We start from the raw sequence: 18,740 nt of genomic DNA on the forward strand, positions 1-18,740 counted from the left end.
TTACTGATACATGCAATGGATCACAACATGTTTTAGGTATAGTTATTTTGTTGTGATGGAAAATATGTGAACAGATTTGTTCTTAATCTTCACTGAAAATAATAGTTTTTATCGAATCTAGAATCTTAACTTGCTAACCACAGAAAAATTGCCTTCCTTTACATTTTAAAATTTTTCCCAAAACTGAGGTCTCAAAATTGGGGGGGGGACTATATTCGGAGATATACGGTAAGTAGCCGACTGGAAAAATATTGGGCCAGCAATGGACTACCCGTAGAAAGTAGTGTTGAAAGGGGCATAAGCCGTCAGTTGAAAACATTACGAGGAAACCGTCATTGTAGCGGCCCTCGGAGGATAACTCATGTCATCAGTCGTCACGTATCATCGAAGTTCACGAAGTGAAGGATAAGGTAGTTAGAGGTTATCAAGGGATGACTTAGCTCCATTAGACTGGATTTGATACAAAAAGTGTCTGGTGTTTGGATCAGAAGGGGAGCGAAACATTACGAGAAGACAAATCACCCAGCTTCAACACACAAATCACAACACTAAATACGGATAATGTTTACAATGTCCTAATAGGGAATGAATCGGGACCGCAAAAAATAAATTCTAAATGCGGAAAAACGTTAAATGCGAAGACTTTAAATCCGGATTCAACTGTATTTGAATATTCAAGCAATGATTTAATATTCGAATTCGATATTCGAGTTCAAGAAATCTGCTATTCGACCCATCTCTAATTTCGAACTATTTTACTTTAAATTGGTGGTCCAGATGAATTCTTGGGATGTGATTCATAATCGCAATAATTTGATTTGCCGTGACCAGCGGTTGATAAAAGAACGGAAAACGCATGCATTGCTTCACGATCCCGTGGTTTCCAATTTTTTTTCTCTGAGAGTTGCTCATGAACACGAGGCATTTCAGGGTTTGTCGGTTTGTCTCTCTTGCCGACATTTTCATGTTTCCAAGGCCTCTTTAGGCATGTTCGTCGCAACACCCGTGTGCCAGGCGTATTCTCTGCGCGGGCAAGGCTGACACCGCGGCCGCTTAGGAATGTAGCGGCCGCGTATGAAGGCCTATATGCCCCAAACTTATCGTCTAAGCTCAAAACATACATCTTCCTGGAATTGATGGAATCGGAATCGACTTTAGGCGATCGATTCTCGATTCCGATTCCATGCCCGAGAATCGGTGGAATCGAGAATCGACATTTGGAATCGACTCATCCCTAATTTTTATACCCTCCAATCCACCAAATGCATTCTGCAACATTTTTTTGACTTTTGGTGGCAATATCCCCATAAATGGTGCACCAAGGCAAACCACAGGGGTCTTCATTTTGTGACTTTTTCTTTTTCTGAAAATAAATTTCTTCAGCATGTGATATGATCAAATCAATCTCGTTGCACTCACAATCTGTTCACTCACTCTCTGTGTGCCCTTAATAAGTGAAAGCAACTGTCCATTTTTATCTTCAAACATAAAGCAAGATGTAGCCCAGAGTGGCCCCCAATTCCTAACAGCATCACCTAAGTGTAGTAACTGATGAACATTATATGACATGTGCCGTTTCCCATACAGCTCTTCAACTTCAGAACAGAAAGATTTTAACAAAATTTCTGCCAATGTAATTTCTTCTTGAGGAATCTTGTCCTGGAGAAGCAGAAAAATTGCTCCCACCAGTAACAGCCAGTGTTCATGAAATTCAACAGGGAGTACATTTGCCAAACAAAATGAGGAGTAAAATAATAACCAATTTCTCAACTCTGATCCCTTCCAGTATTTCAAGAGAGATAAACTTCTTGGTACCCTTAGCACATCATTGGTCGGTTTAATTGACATTAATTTTTTGCTCACTTCATCAGATTTCAACCCTATATAGTATGGCTGTTTACAATTCTTTGAATCAAACCATAAAAATGCAAATTGACGTACAACCCCTTCAGCCACTGCATGCATATAATCAGGTATGAATGATGATGATAAATTCAAGCCAGGAATAAGAGCTAAACATGATGGGCCCTGCACTCCTTTCACACTACTTTCCTTCTCAGCAGCAGCTTTTGCTTGTTTCAGCATCTTTCTACCATTTCTCAAAGGTGCACCCCCTTGCAAGTAATTGTAAACAATTACATGACCTTTCTGAGTCTCCACTCTCTCTCCAGGATGCTCACAAAAAGAGCATCCATAATACCCATTGCAAGCCACTAAGTTTTGCATTTCATTGCGAGCTTTAGCATCAACCACAACAAGATTAGCATTAACCTTAGAATGTACAGTTTTATGTAGTTCTGGGTGAAACCATGACAGTCCATCAACATGCAAACTACACATTTCTTTAGAAAATGGTGACAGGAAGGTGTTCATGTTTGGCTTAGTAGGACTACACCATAGTCCAGCCAACGACAAAGTTTCCTTTCTCATCCCTGGGGGTACATTAGAAATCGTAAACAAAATAGGCCAAATTTGAAAATTAGAACTTTTGAATACTGGGACACCATCTGTGTTCCACATCAAATGCACGTCAAAAGGAGATGATGATGAAGGAAACATTGCACCATCAACTATGTCACAGACACTTCCAACAACCTGACTGCCTTGAATCAAGTGCTGGTAGATTTTTTCACTCTCAAGAAGATATTTAATAGTGTCAGTCACTGGAATGTAAATGAATCTTCCGAATACCTCACTTGATCCACATACATCACACCGTTCGACAGCATTAGAATCATAAGGCCCCAAATAACTAAAACATTCACAGCAATATCTGTGGCTTTCTGCATTGAATTCACCAGAGCAATCAGTGAGTATATGAAAAAATCGGAACTTATTGCTAGGTAAATAATGAGGAGTAGGCAGAATTTTTGTGATGAATTGCAGCCATTCATTTAGGGCAGTTTTTGTAAGTTTATGTTTCATATAAAGATCCAAAATTTCATATAATGCCTCTCCAACCGTAGTATCTGTGAAATCATGGAGTTTAGCATTCCAATCATTGAAATCTGCATTTTCCTCGTCAGTGCTGTCTTCCTCGTCTGTGCTGTCTTCCTCGTCAGTGCTGTCTTCCTTTGCTGTTGTCTCACAATCACTCTCACTTGTTGATGATAGTGAGAACTCGGATGATGTTTGAGAAGAAGACGACATACTTAACAATGAGCTTTCAACATTACTTTCATTATCACTCACGTCAGTTACTGGGCTTGACACTGAAATTTTAAGAACTGATTTTATAATGGCAAACTCAAAAAGCTACAGGTACTAATAATTTCACCCAAAAACTAACCATTCTCAAGTGGTCCCTGCATAGACTCATCCTCCAGACACGTTCCACGAATGTCTTCGACATTTTTACGTAAACGCCATGCAGTGGTTCTGGGAATCTGTAAATTTATAGCTATTAACCCCACGACCATACCGTACGAAGGTAATTTTAAAATGTCGATAATGCATTCTACAATATAACAGCAAACAACAACAGATATGGCAAACCAAGAAGAATAGTATTGAACAAATCATCATTATCTAGAGATGGCATACACTATGACTAAAGTAATAAGTTATCCACTAATGAAAGCCAATGAGATGTTATATACTTACAGCTCTATATGGGGTAGTATTTCGGTTGTATGCTTTATAGCCTTTGTTCAACTTTACTCTCCTACTATCCATTCTTGATTAGTAACTGAATAATAGTTTATTACTGATTAAATTGTAAATTGATTACTATGTAAGAATGCGACTTATTTCATTAAATAGCTATTACAAATACGTAGTGAATGATTATCATATAAAAGTAATCCCTAACAACCAAACAAGGTTTCCATGTTAACCGTATCCTACAACGTATGCAATCGTGTTATACATTGGTGTTATTCATGGACCATGAAATCAAGCCTCAAACTGTTGAGAATAATCTGGAAACTCGGATAATTTCGAAAAGGAAATACTGATAGAATACCATAAATAATGGGGAACTTGCATGAATTTTTTTTATTTCAAAGGCGGACAGAAAATTATTTTCTGAATACAACAAAGAAAACCGCATGTAAATCTGAGTTTTCCTTCGCGAGATATTTAATGATAAATATAACGAATTTTAAAGCGCGGGAAAAACTCCCTCACCCCCCAAGCCACTGCCGACGAAGTCTCGATGACGTCAAAGGTGCCTAAACATCACGCGAAGCTATTGTTGTGATTGTTTGTAATAGTTGCCAGCAGTTGTGAGAGCTTCGTTTGTTAGACGTGTTGATTATTTTATATTTAAAAATAAATATCCGACGATAGAGGCTTGGAAGCCCTCATATTTTGCATTATTTATAATATTAATATCTGAGTAAGGGCATAAAATATAAAACTGGAGCAGTTAAACCAAAAATTTTATAATACCTAAATAACATCGTTGTAGGAGTCTGAGCCACGGCCATTGGAAGGGGGATACGTAAATTGTAAGTTGATGTTATCGACGGCATATCATTCATTTAAGTATGTAATTAGAACGATTTTGATGTTTACTAATGTCCGCTTAGCTTTTATATACAATAACTTCATCCGTTTATTCATAGGTACCGGAGAATTCGTCGTTTAGGACTGTATGTGCTTGTATTATGGGGTGAATTCCAGTCAATGCAACTTTTGCTCGCTGATTGGAGACATCTAGGAACATTTTTGTGCCAAAATAGTGTTATTTTCAACGTGACATCTCCCGTTAAGCTACTACTAATAATCACAGTGCCAGTGGTTGTAATGCACAAAGTTTGACAAGGTTGAAAAATATCGGCCAAGAGTTATCAGTGTTTCATCGTGATTGAATTGTAAAAAGTGCTATTACGCTATCGATAAATGTCTAACAGTAGTGTAAAAATTGTCAGTGGCATGCTAATCTCCGTTGTTCACCGTAGATATGACATTTCACGATCACGCTATTGAAATAAAAACTGTGAGTGAAGTTTGTTATTCCATTATTTCAACGAATAGTAGTGAGAAAAGTCACTTGTGTGGGCTAATTTAAGGGTTTAAATCAGTGAATAAATAGTTGTTTTCATCATGAGCTCTGTTATTGTAAGTTATGTACGTGATGAATATAAGAATGTGACAGTGACATCCTGTTTTTGATAAGAGTATTTGCCTATTTCCCACTATATTTTTATGGTTTATGCTAGTTTATTGTTTATGGATTTACCTACATTATTGAAATAGGTTATAGCTTGTGTGTGTGTTGGCAGCGGAACCGATTCGCGATCTCACATGTGGATTGTGTGCAGACTGCTTTGCTGTGAATTCGTACCGTAGGACGGATAGGACTACCTTCTCCGTTAATTCGGTGTTGCCAAATTCAACAGCACAGCTTACTCTAATGTCAACAGCACAGCTACGGATCGTTATTCTCCAGTATTAAAAGTTTCTTTTACAACTCGATTTGCCGCCGACGTATAGCAATAATTTGTCTTAACAAATTCCATGAGGGTCGTGGCATCAATTTTTGGTGTCCTAAAAAAAGGCTTGTGTCCTAAAAAAAGGCTGGTGTCCTAACACCCCATGCCACACGCCTTTTAGGCGGCTTGCGGGGTATTATGTAGATGTAGATGAATTTCAGGTGTACTATTCGAACGAGTGGCAACGTTATCATCCATTTTTCTGATCACTAAAACATACGAAGTGAAACGCTTGTACTTCATCATCCCGATGCCGCATTATTAATATCCCAAGTAATAATCTAGGCACAATAGCATTAGGAAAACTTGCCCAAGAATAACAGAACAAAATAAAGTGACGATGAGCGGCTAAATACTCCCTCAAAACAAATTTTACACCATGCACTCAGCGTATTCCCCTACTCCCTACGGTTGTTTAGGCACCTATGACGTCACGCCTGGCCTCGGCAACGCTCGGGTGTCTTCGCGCAGTGGTCGGCTCAGAGAAATTTTTCTCGATTTTAAATGCAATTTTTTTATTTCTTTTGATATTGAATGGAGAAACTGAAGGTATTTTTGCGAGCTAATGTATCCATTTGACTTATTCAAAATAGTTTTTAGAGCAATCTACGACCCATGCAAGTTCCTCATTATCAATTGTGAAAATAAGTTACTACATGATTTAAACGCCTGCCAGATAATATCCTGAAAGGTATGCAACCCGGACAACATTCTTATAGAATTCCATAAGAAATTCCGTCCGTTTCAGTCATCAAGCACTCCGAAGCCCTTCAGCTCGGTCTGTTTCACGCTTCAAATCGCTTCAAACGCCCCTGAGTGAGCGTAAATTTCCTATGAAGACTACTTCAAACGCTCCGTGATGGAGGTGAAGTGTTTGGAGCAAGAGCGATAAATCGTTCGATATATTCGAGAATTGGTGCCAATTTCATGCGTTGCTAAGTGAACGTTCTAATAAATAAACATAAAATAATCATTTGCGAAAGGAAGTAAGGACGCAATGGATAAAAAAATTGATTTAAATGTACATGCCGACTGGTTTAATGAAGATTTTACATTTCAATTGAACCTAGAGGAATACAATCGGGCCTTAAATGGTGAGTATTCTAAAATATGTAATAAAGACTATTAAATTTTTTCAAAATAGTTAACATCTGTCAAAATCCAAAATATTTTTCTCATGGATGAATGAAGTGTCAACATAAATTAATTTTCTCCTCAGATTCCGATTACATAAGAGGTCTTATAAATGGAGGTATTTACACATTTTCGAATTACTGAAATTATATTAGTTCATTCTTTAGTCTTTCTCTTTTGATTTTCCCTCGCTCCCTAATCATCTCATCGTTGATGTTGATGGGCATTCTTTCCGGATCTGGGCCAGCAACATCCTCCTCAGGTAGTTCATCTCTTTTTTCCATACAGATGTTATGCAGTACGCAGCATGCCAGGATGAACTCTGGTATTTTCTCCATGTCTACTAAAGGCAGTCTATCTCTTAGACTCCGAAATCGACCTTTGAGTAACCCAAATGCACGTTCTATCACTTGTCGTAGCATCGTCGGTAAAGTAGTCGGTAATGGAGCGACGTGCACTCGGCCAAGTGTGACTTGTTGGTCCAATTTTTTTGAATTTGGTCGTCCCCGACCCTGCGGTCGTTGCGGCCAGAAATTACACATATTGTAACGCACTGACTCCGACTTCACTCCAACCTGACCATACCACAGAGTACTCAGAATAGTCTGTGACCATACCAACTGAGCAAGTGGTGAATGTGTTTTGCTATCGTGGTCGTGCTCTGTTCGGAAGGTGTGCGACAGAGATCTGTAGTGGTTGCGCTAGTGTGCGCCTGCCCTATGAGGAGGATGGGGACCCCAATCTGGATAATATCCATGATGGATAAGAATTAGATATCAGATTAATATCCAAGTTGGATATCCTATGGATGGCTTTTGGTGGTAACTTCGATACTATGTGGGTATTCATACAATATTGTTGGATGAAAATTAGATACTAGGTAATATCCAAGTTGGATATTATATGGATGGCATTTGGCGGCAACTTCGGATATTATGTGGATATCCAAGCAATATCGTTGGATGAAAATTGGATATCCTTTGGATATCATAGTTGGATATTATAGATATTGTATGGATATTGTATAGATATCAATTGCTACTAGGGCATGATTGTAGGGCCTATTAAAATTAAGCCAAACGTTGTCCCACATAGATTTTACTGCCAAAAAGATAGGAAGAAAGCTCATTGTACTCCTATAAGACCACTGGCAGTGAAGACACTACATACAGAATTAATTTCAACAGCATTGAGTACAGTTTCCAGTGGCAATGAATTGACAAACTATGTGAACTTGAAGCTGAGTCAGAGGATGACCGGGAGAGTATTTCAGGTATTTCCTCTCAAAGGACATCAAGTGTTGGGGTTTAAGTACGCACTAAATTCAGGAGCAAACAAACGCAAATAAAGACATGTGTTTCCGATAGGGCGACATCACCAAAAACAATAAAATATGTAAATACCCAGACATCCCCCATTCAAAGTTTCAAGAGAAGGAAAGTCAGTGAAACTTGTGAGGAGTTGAGCTCTGAGGAGGATGTGAGTGAAGAAGATGAGTACAGTTTTTCTGATAATTCATCTTATGACTCAGAAGCTGAATTTCTTAATGAAAATGACTCAGTTGAAAGAAAGCAAGTAGCAATACCACGAATAAAGTTAATTAATAGAAACCCTAAGCTATACATGGGCGTACCTGAAAACTGTAGCTTCTTTCTGGGCACTATTCAGAGAAACACAAATTTATATGCGTCCATGATCATGCTAACTCTAAAAAAGATTAGACTTAATTAATGCTTTTCTATTCTCTCTGATGACGTTGGCATATCATCCATCACAGCTAGTAAGGTGTTTCATGATGCTGTTCCTAAAATATCCGAATGTATGAAACAGCTCATTATATGGCCACCCAAGAAAAAGATATTAGAGTTACTGCCCATACCATTTCGATCAAGGTATAGCCATGTGCAATTAATTATTTATTGCTTAGAAGTAGAGATAGAAAAACTATCGGACCCTGTTAAACAAGCTCCAACTTGGTCGGAATACAAGTCTGCAAATGCTCTGAAGTATTTTGTGTCTAGCACACCTGATGGATAAATAAACTACATATCTAAGGGCTTTGGCAGTCTGATATCTGATTCACTGCTTGTAGACCAATGTGATTACTTTAACTACTTATCTTCTAATTGTGCTGTGATGGCTGATCGGGGTTTCAAACACATTGATAGCTTCCTTGGTACAAAAGGCTGCACATTAATTCGACCCCCCAGTGTTAAGTCTGAAGTTGAGAGCACCAAAAAGGAAGTAATGGAGACGAAAAAAATTGCCAGCTTGAGGATTCATGTTGAGCGAGTTATCAGACGCATTAGGGAATTTAAAATTTTAGTTCCTCATGACTGTATAAGATCACAATCTTATTACCTTGATGGATGATGTGGTTATTATACCTTGTGGCTTAAATAATCTTCAGGCTCCATTGATAAAGTAGCATCCTTGAAAAATGCCGACAATGAAAGGGAGTGCAAAATAAATTTATTACAAAAATATAACAAGAAGGATATGGGGCCAGTTCTGGACTAACTAAAAAAAATAATCATGATCACAACAGTTGAAAAGAATAGGAAAAATATTTTCTCCCAAAACCTTGTGGTGGCAGCCACAACATTCATTACAAAATCATGGTCATACTCAATCCATAGACAAGAAATATTCTTTGTCTTCTCAAAATCAGGAGTAGCAGCACAAATAGCAGCTCTTTTTTCTTTGAAAAATACATTTGAAGTTGCATCTGTTCCATGTACCTATTGACTGGTTTGTTTTCTTTATTATAATTGTTCATTGTGTCCACTTTAGTGGGAAATTTCACTTCCAAAATGAAGTCAGGACCAACTGCATCTGGGGAAGCTCCCATTATGGGAACTTCACTGCAGAGTATTAGCCCTGTCTTCATCAGCCTCTACCCAAGCTTCTTCTCCATGGTTGTTATTACTTGGGCTCTCAGAAATATCATAAGGTTATAGCGATAACAGCAACCTCAGATTTAAATTATACAGCTTTACTCTGTACAAATACATTAAAATTAGAAATAAAAATAGATCTCGATGGATTAAATTTTTACGCCATTAAAGGGGAAAAATTAAGATTACATGGTTAAATTTTCTATTATGTATGTATAAGGAAATTTGAAAATCATTAGTGTCACATTATGAGACACATTTAGTTTGCTAAATGCCGATGGTATTTTTGGTGAGTGAAGATGTTGTAATAATTCGAGTATTTAGGCATTAATAATACCTTAAACATATTAGTCTATTATTTCATTACTTAAATTCTAACCACTACGGAGCTGATACAAGTGAACCGCATGATTAGTTTGGTATTAAAATTATGGATAACTAATAATTAACCGCTGATGAAGGATAGTTTATTTGATTTCAAAAACAAGTATTTATAAACAGAAAACAATGTTAAAACTTAAAATTTTTCCTATGCATATAATAGCTTGCTTATCTGCTTGCTTTCACTCCACTCATCTCGGCGGCGACGAAAGAATCATTGTTTTTAAGGAAGGCGGCCACCATAAGAGTCAACCATAGGTAAATTGTCTGACTGTGCCTTCTTCAATCTCACTTCAGTCATTTTGTCAATCAGTTTTCTTTTAACCTTATTCCTCCAACAATCCCCCTCTTTTTTCCATCAACAACTCCCTAACGACATTAAAGATCTGTATTCATTGAAAAACAACAGTATTTAGACATCGAACTTTACGGAGAACTGAGGCCACTGAGACTGAATATTGTTTGTTGACGTCAAGCCAACAAGAAAGCGTTTCGGGTCACGTGACTTTCGTAGATTTTTTTAAAAGAATTTTATTAGCATTTTACAGCATTTGTGATTGACGTAGACAACTTTGGCTTATATATTCGGATTGGGGAGAAAATTCTCTATAAGATAGGCTACAATAACGGTAGAAACAAAGTTCATGCATGTTCCCCATTGAACGCCCACCACACTTCAAGCTGGTCCGTTTCACCCATAGATCTTTTATACATTTTACCGAATCTCGAAATTCGAGGCATTCGAATATTCGAGCAACAATTTGATATTCGAATTAGATATTCGAATTCGAGAAATCTACTATTCGACCCATCCCTAATAAAAATGGAATCACTAATGTCCATAATAATATTCCGTGTGGGATTACTTTTAAGTTGATGTACATTATAATTTTCTTAAAATATTTCATTTAAACAATAGGGTAGTTTCCTTCATCAAAGAAAACGAAAGGCATTGATTGCAATTCGTTACCCACCATTAGTGTATTCATAGTGCACAAATTATTTGGTTTTTGAAATACCGGTTTAGACAAATGGCAAGAGTCAGATTTTATCCTCATTTGAAAAAGGCCAGATTGGCGCCCATGCGATTCCACTCCACGTGACGTCACAGGGACCTAGTTTCTACACGAGAGGATAGGAGTTATACATCGTCTGAGGTTATCAATGCATGCATGAGGCACAGAGCTCAGGGAAACATGTCTTAATAATCACCTATTAAAACTGGCTAAGGTCGGAAAGTTTTATTCGTTTGATAAGGTATTAATAAACCTTTTTTAAGCCAAGCGCTACCAGCCAGCAAGGTACTCAGCTACCCGCTAGCATCCTGCGTCTATCAGCGCTCAGAGCCTCGATCAAGGTCACCTCACAAGGCAGGAGGGGGAACCAGAAATGCGTTCCTACTTACGCGTCGCGTTTTTGCGCGCTTGAAAATTTTACTTTTCATTTAATCGCAAAAAATAGATATTGTCATTTAAAAATCTAAAAGCGTGAAATACGTACTCCAGGAGTAATAATCTTTCGATTCAGGCAATAAAAAAATAATAGGAAACCACCCTATTGTCATCCTCTCATGACTTATTTTTACTACCCATATTTTTAGCTGATTCCTGAAAAGTATTAACCAACATTCATTGGGCTGAGAACATTTAATCAATTTACTTTTTGCAGCATGCAGCACCTTTTAGTTACTTAAAATAATATTTTTTATTCATAAAAAGCCATTCCAATCATTTGAGACCCTAAAACCTGAAAAAAAAAAAAAAAAAAATGGCTGGTCCTCATTTAGTGTTTTAAATTTTGTTCCCTCCTGAAAAACCTTAAATCAGGATTCTACTGTACCTAAATGTATTTCTCTTGACAGTTTCCAATCCAGATACTTTAATGCTAAGGTGCCAAGAGCCTTGTGCAAAAATCTTAATGTGTGGACATAAATGCAAGGGCACCTGTGGGCAGTGCATGCAAGGAAGAATCCACATCACCTGCAAGGAGAAATGTGAAAGGAGGCTTATTTGTGGGCACAAGTGAGTTATTGCTATATGTGTGTGTTGACTAAAGAATTCCTATTTTCCTTCTGTGGTATCACATTGTGATGCATGCCTAATTGTTTTCCGTAAAATATACAGATACAGTAAAACCTCTATGTAGTGAACCTCTTGACATCATAAACCTCTATGCTTCATACCACCCCTACGGTCCCGTCAGGTTTAAATTTATAGGCAAACTTTTTTGTAATGATCCTCTTTATATCATAAAACCTCCACTTATCATACCAAGGAGAGACCCCCGATACTGCCCAGCTACCTCCGCAAATTGTACCGAGACAACTAGAGTTCATTAATGCAGCCACGATTACGTACATGGAATGACATTTTCAGCAGTAAATGTTTCACGCTCATTTTTTTTCCTTTATACCTTTAATATGCTGTAATTTTCACGTCAACCTTAGTTATGGCCATTTTGACCCATTTGATAGCATACCTAACAGTAAATAAAAAAAAAGATATCAAACTATTACATATTTATTGAAGAAAGAGCAGGGATGCTGAAGAGAAATATGTATTTTTTTACCTATCCAGGGGATAACCATTCTTTTTACCTACTCAAATCTGTGAGGAATATTTGCTCAGCTACCAGTAGCTTTTGCTGTATTTTTTTCATTTTTTCTAATGCCAAGGAAGTAGTTTAAGAACTTCAGATAGAAATTCGACGATTACAGTCATCATCCCATCATTTCTTAAGAAATGGCCTGTAATGTGATTCCGTATTCTTGTGAAGGTTTTCATGTGGCTTTTCTTCTCTTGTACGCTTTATTATTATTATTTTTATTTTTTTCCTTACAATTTTTGCTGGTTTTAGGCCAGGTACAGGTTACGCAAAGCACTGTAATCTTCTTATTCTGAATTTAAAAATTTTCTGACTAATTTTGAATATTTAAAATTGCTGCTTTTTGTATAAAAAGGGACTAGCTTTTTGGTATTATATTCAACTGCATTTTTATCTGCAATGATATATTCAATGCAAATTTTTTTCTCAAAACTGAAGTCTCAAAATTAGGTGGAGGGAATATATCTAGGGTGGGTCTAGATTCAGAGGGTGACTATCCCAGCAAGAAATGGTTCATCGAATCTACGTCGAATCTTCGTCGATTCGACGACTATAGATCGATATGTGGTCGATGTTGATTTTATTTGTTCAATCGACGATTTTTCGACGTGTTATTCTCATTGGTTAGCGGGGCCAGCGTGTTGATTGGCTGAGTGATGTTGTGACAAAGTCTTAAATTTAACGGTGGGACTCTATTAAAGCATATGTGACACAAATCATAAAGCTAAAATTAAATAATTATTTTATTAAATCATACACATTAGTCTTAATCTTGGAGAACAATCTTTGATTCCTTTTCATTCTGTAACTTTATCGGAAGCGCATGGCGTTGCAGCTTGAAGGCAGTCTGGCAGTCTCTACCGGTCTCTAGTAATCCTAGTAATGTTTGGACTGTGTCACTCTGATAAGCCGGTGGAAACCTGTGTCGGTTGCTGTCGGCGTTTCGTTTCGTGTCATTTCGGTACCTTTAGCCTCACGTCATAGATATCAACATCTCACATTTTTTCTCAAAGGTTTCTGGTTATTATTGAAGATAAATACGAAGGACATGAGATTACAATTCACCATAATAAATTTGAAACATTCTAATTATTTCAGCCTTCATTTGTTCAGACAATGCGAGCTCGAGTGAAATCCGTCGTTGGGGCAGCAATAGATGCTCTTTATCAGCCAAAAAGATGTATATTTCCGTAATTATTATTAGGAATCGCAGGTAAGAAGACGGTATCATGTCGACATAGAAAACACGTCGATGACATCGACATCAAAAACACGTCGATGACGTCGACGTCGAAAACACATCGATTTTCGGGCCATATAGACATCGATCGATGTGTTGCCATCGACGTTTTATCGATGACTACTTCGACGTCGAATCGACGGCGATTTGATGACTCATTTCTCACTGGGTATATTCGGAGAAATATGGTATACCGATGGATGCAATTCCAAAGGCTCCATAGGTGTTTGTATGCCCGTGTGGTACACACTTTCCTAGCGGTACCATAGATGCCCTAACGGTGACAGACTAAGAGCTTTTCTTGCAAGGAAAATTTTACCTCTGCTAATGAATTTCGAACAAATAGTGAGAGGCTTGTCATAAGGTTTGGAATCAGTGAGAAAACTTTCAGGACCACATTACTGGAATGGAAATGATTGATTCATTAAATCCATTAATAATGACAGTAGAGATTTGTTCAAAATTTGAAAATGCTAAAAAAAAGCAAGAAATTCAATTCAAAGTATGCAATTAATGTGCAAGCAATAATTATCCAAGTAGCTCATATGTACAATTAAATCATAAGTTGACCGCAAACCAATGCCGCTGTGAGGGTCTTAAATCCGGAAAGGAGGGAGCCCAACTACCCTCAGGTTCCAAGATTATGTGGAGTCCTCTCTAGAAAGGGTTGAAAAAGGTTGGAGCTGAGAGTTGTGATTATCTGCGAGTCCTTTCTTAATGAATGTCTTATAAAAATGCTCCATACAGGGGGGACCGAAGAGTCTCTTGGGGCTCAGTCCAGCAGTCATGCTAAAGAGAGAACTCTACCGTCTTGAAAGGGTTAAGCTGAGGGACCCCAATCATTTCAGACTGCCTTTGTTTGCAACCAACCGAAAAGGTGGAATTTAGTTAACTTTGGCTATGCCAATTGATATGATGTCCTCTATTCAGGCAGTTATTTACGTTACAGTGATTGGCATCAGAAAATGAATTTACTCCATTATACTAAAATGTACTTACTGAAACTTCACATGCTTAATGCCAGTCATACTTCACAAGTGGGCCGTGTATTGTTCTTTGTTAATAAATTGAAATGTATTTGCATCTTATTTTCCAGGTGCTTAGCTCCTTGCTCCAATCCTTGCCCTCCATGCAGAGAGAAATGCAAATATCGCTGCGAACACTTTCAGTGTAAGGAGAAGTGTGGGTATTGCTTACCCTGTAAGGTAAGCTATGAATTAAGGGCTAGCGGTTTAAGCCAAAAGGATCCAATATCCAACGTATCCAATATAGATTATCTTAATCTAACAATAAGTCGTAATTTCCGCAAACAAAAAGATTTAAAGCGACGACAGCAAACTGTGCCAATCAGTCTTCACTTGTTTTTACCCTTCTTTCATTGGCGATGACACGTTAGATGGCTTCTAACTCCGGATATACAGTGGAACCCCGATCTATCGTTCCCGCATTGATCGTTTTCCTGCATTCTTCGTTCGCCGCTCCTGGTCCCAAATTAAGTTCCATAAAGACAATGTAATTTTTTCCCGCATCTATCGTTCCGCAAAGTATCGTTTTCCCGCATTTATCATTTGAAGATCGTGGTCCCGTCGTATAATTTTCCCTCATCTATCGTTTGATGAAAATGAGACGAAGTGTTTACAATGTGTTATTTACGGCTAATAAAGACAGACACATACCGTATAAGCTTGTGTAAGAGGCGCACACGTGTAAGAGGCGCACCCCTATTTCGAGCATCGAAGCTATGAAGAAAAAAATTTTTGCGGCATTTTTTTATCCTATCGTGCGGTGTTGCAGACGTATGCCTGGAATTTCAAGTTATCAAAATTTCCTCTTTCAGTACTATTTGAAAGAGGTAATTTTGATAACTGCGGCGGTAATAGCGGCATAAGAGGGAGTAGAAAGAGTTCCGATCCTCTCTTCGCATACGCCATCGCTCTACGTTGCTTGTCCTACTCACGAACAATTTTGTTTAAAAGCTCTCGCAGGAGTATTGCAATAGAAATGCAGCCGTGGAAAATTTTAAGGCAAAACACGACAGGCACATAGCATAACCTTCCCAAGAGATTGGACAACAATCGGGGCAATCTCAGCGCCGTATGATAATAACCACGTCGTGGATTTAAGGCCCCTTGCACACACACCGATTTTTGATGGCCGGTAAAATATCGCCGTCCACATTCCAATAGTGAACAATGGGAGAGCATTGGAGCTTGCACACGTACCGAACACGCGACGGCACCGGCAAAATGCCGGTTAGCTGCCGGCCATTGTCACTGTGGATCGCCGGTGCCGGCTCAAAAACATAGCAACTTATCGTATGACCGGTAAAAATCCGGCGTGTGTGCAAGCATCGCTTCGCCGGTAAAATATCGGGCGATATTTTACCGGCTGTCCAAAATCGGTGTGTGTGCAAGGGGCCTAACGAAGCTACACTCGGCCCTCCATCAGCCAATGCCTCTGCCGATTTTTTCCTTTCCGAGACTCCTCAGGAAAATAGGAAAATATCAAGTGACAGGGGAACAATGGAAACGTGTTTCATCCCTACCCTATCTCACCAACTGACCTTTTTCGGTCTACCAGGTTCAATTCTCCGAGTTTCTGGAGGTCAAATGCTAGGTGAGTCACCTTATGAGCTCGAAGATATCTCGATATCTTTCAGCAATTGTATGACATGCACGAGGTTCTAAAAAGAATTAGACTTAACGCGACGTATATCTGACAGCATTTAAGTCTTTTGAGCTCTAATTGATTGACACAAAGATTTATAGATAAACAAGGCTACTAATATTCAACATAGTACAAACAGCACAATTTCGGAAGAAACAAGCGTACCATAAGCGCATTCAAACAAGACGAGACGAACTGGAAACTTCAGGCAACGCAAACTGCGTATATCACATTGCTGCGCCTTCGCCCCTTCGCTTTAAAGGCAACGACGTCACATGCAAGATCGGACGTGTTCTTCCCTTGCTCCTTCGCTCATAGCCTCGTAGCTTGAAATACGGAGGGGAGGGATCGCGTTCCTTCCCCTCGACCTCTCCTTCCGCGCTCTTCACTCTTAAGCATTTCCGATTTCTTCTATCCACCATTTAGTCCAACAATGAACACACTCGTTCGAATTTTTTAAACAGCAGGTTTTGAAACCAATATAAATTTCAGCAAAAATCCTCATATTAGCGTCTGAAGATGATTTGTGAAAAATCAGGTTCTCAGCGTAATGGAAATTGCTAGGCAAGACAGATGTTGACTATTAACCAGGTATGTCCTTCAAAACTACGCGTTTCTATACGTTTGATAAGCGATTACTATATGCAGTATAAATGCCGGGGCATGCTCACTCGTGGCAGTAAATTTAACGCGCGCTCCGGAGCGAATCACCCCACGCGATCTTTTCAACGTTCACCTCTGGGATACCGACGTGACGGCGCGATGCTTGCAAGAAATTCAAACAGGAGCATTTTAAAAATACGTCACTAAGGGAGAAACTCCCCTCCCGCTTGATTTTACCCAGGGTTTCAGATGACTGACTCACGCTGAAAACCAAGGCCACTCAGTTCCCCTTGGACTTGCGACCGGGGAAGGGGAGGAGGGAAGATAAGAAGTTTGTGTAAGAGGCGCACCCCCAATTTCGGCTGCAATGTCTGGGAAAAAAGGTGCGCCTCTTACACGCGCTTATACGGTAGTTAGAATCTTCCCCAGGAGATTGAAATACGATAGGGAGAAGCTGAGTGCCGTGGGATAGTTACAATAGTGCATTTCCTAAGATCCGCTTGTCAGAGTTGCTAACAAAGCGATGTTTTCTCATGATATTTTTTTCTCCGTACTAGCATCTGAATTCATCTGCTCATCTGGAGCTACGCTACTTACTGTAAGAAATGAGTGGGTAAGTTGCCTTCTCTATTGGACAATAAATTTCATTGTGCAGTCATATGTTCATGCTTCACCCTCTGCAGTAAGCTCTGCTTACGCCGTACGCGATACCATTAGTGCAAAACTTCACCTCGTATGAGTGGTTCCGTGCTTTCCTGGGTGAGTTAACTTAAAACCAGCGAGTGTCTTCCGTGTGGGTTCAATGAAGCCTGGTTTCTTTTTTAACAGTTTTATTTTTATTTGCCTTCGCACCATGGCCCTTCCGAAGAAACAAGTGAGAACTTTAAATGATGGACTTAAAATAATTGAAGATGAAGAAAAGAATCCAGGCTAGAAGCACGTGAATATTGCAGAGTGCCTCGGGTTGGCCGCTAGCACATGATGGCAGGGGTGGGGGTAGAGCGAGATCCCTGGTGAAAACGAGAAATGGGATGAAGCCGAGGATCAGGTGGGCGTGCCGCTGACAATTAACCCATTAAATCCCAAGCATGTTAATAACTTAAAAATTCCAAATATTTTTATGAATTAGCAATAAAACAGACTCAAATGAGGCAAATTATCGATTTTTATATTTTTATTGTTTTTAAGTTGTGGTTTGTGAAACGTTACGTATTCGCAAAGTTGGGAGTTCTCTGGGTCAAATGAGCCGTTTTGCCTTTTTTTTGGAACTCTTTTATTTTTGCAAATAATTCTCTTTTATTATAACCCAAATGTGTAATTAACCCAAAATATTGATTAAACTTGAAATTGTTCATGAAATTTAGAGGACCAATCAGTATTTAAATGAATATTGCATTTTTGGTAATCACTAAACTTCTGGCTGCTACAAACTCAGCATCTTCGTCGTGAATGTTTTCGTCACGAACAATATTGTAGTCAACCTTGTCTTTCCTTACTGTATTTCGCAAACAATTTATTCCGTTATGTCCTATATTATGGCAAGTTTAGTGACTAAAAGTGTAGTTGTTCCAATCGAAACTTGAAGCTTGTACATGGTAGAAGGTCCATATTATCAATAACAGATACTTTGTGACTTCCACAAAGTATTTATAAAAATTTATACTATTTTACTGGTTTCGGCTGTTACACCATTATAAAGTACAGAAAATATTAAGAAACCGGTCAAATAATAGGAATTTTTATATGGCGGAAGTAACAAAGTGTCTGCTATTGATA

General features: G+C 38.6%; 2 protein-coding genes across 2 annotated transcripts in view; one reads left to right on the plus strand and one right to left on the minus strand.

Annotated features, from left to right (window-relative positions):
- Positions 1-18,740, plus strand: part of LOC124157437 (NFX1-type zinc finger-containing protein 1-like) — a 100,627-nt gene that overhangs the window by 61,707 nt on the left and 20,180 nt on the right. The window contains exons 7-8 of the mRNA XM_046532136.1: positions 11,712-11,871; positions 14,791-14,899. Coding sequence (XP_046388092.1) covers positions 11,712-11,871; positions 14,791-14,899 — 269 coding nt within the window. The remainder of the gene's footprint in view (positions 1-11,711; positions 11,872-14,790; positions 14,900-18,740) is intronic.
- LOC124157438 lies at positions 854-3,909 on the minus strand. Its single transcript, XM_046532137.1, has 3 exons — positions 3,604-3,909; positions 3,290-3,386; positions 854-3,212 (listed from the first exon to the last, which is right to left on the minus strand). The coding sequence occupies exons 1-3, from the start codon at positions 3,673-3,675 to the stop codon at positions 1,396-1,398; spliced, it is 1,986 nt and encodes a 661-aa protein (XP_046388093.1). The 5' UTR covers positions 3,676-3,909; the 3' UTR covers positions 854-1,395.

The sequence above is a fragment of the Ischnura elegans genome, chromosome 4 (genome assembly GCF_921293095.1).
Source record: "Ischnura elegans chromosome 4, ioIscEleg1.1, whole genome shotgun sequence".
Taxonomy (NCBI): domain Eukaryota; kingdom Metazoa; phylum Arthropoda; class Insecta; order Odonata; family Coenagrionidae; genus Ischnura; species Ischnura elegans.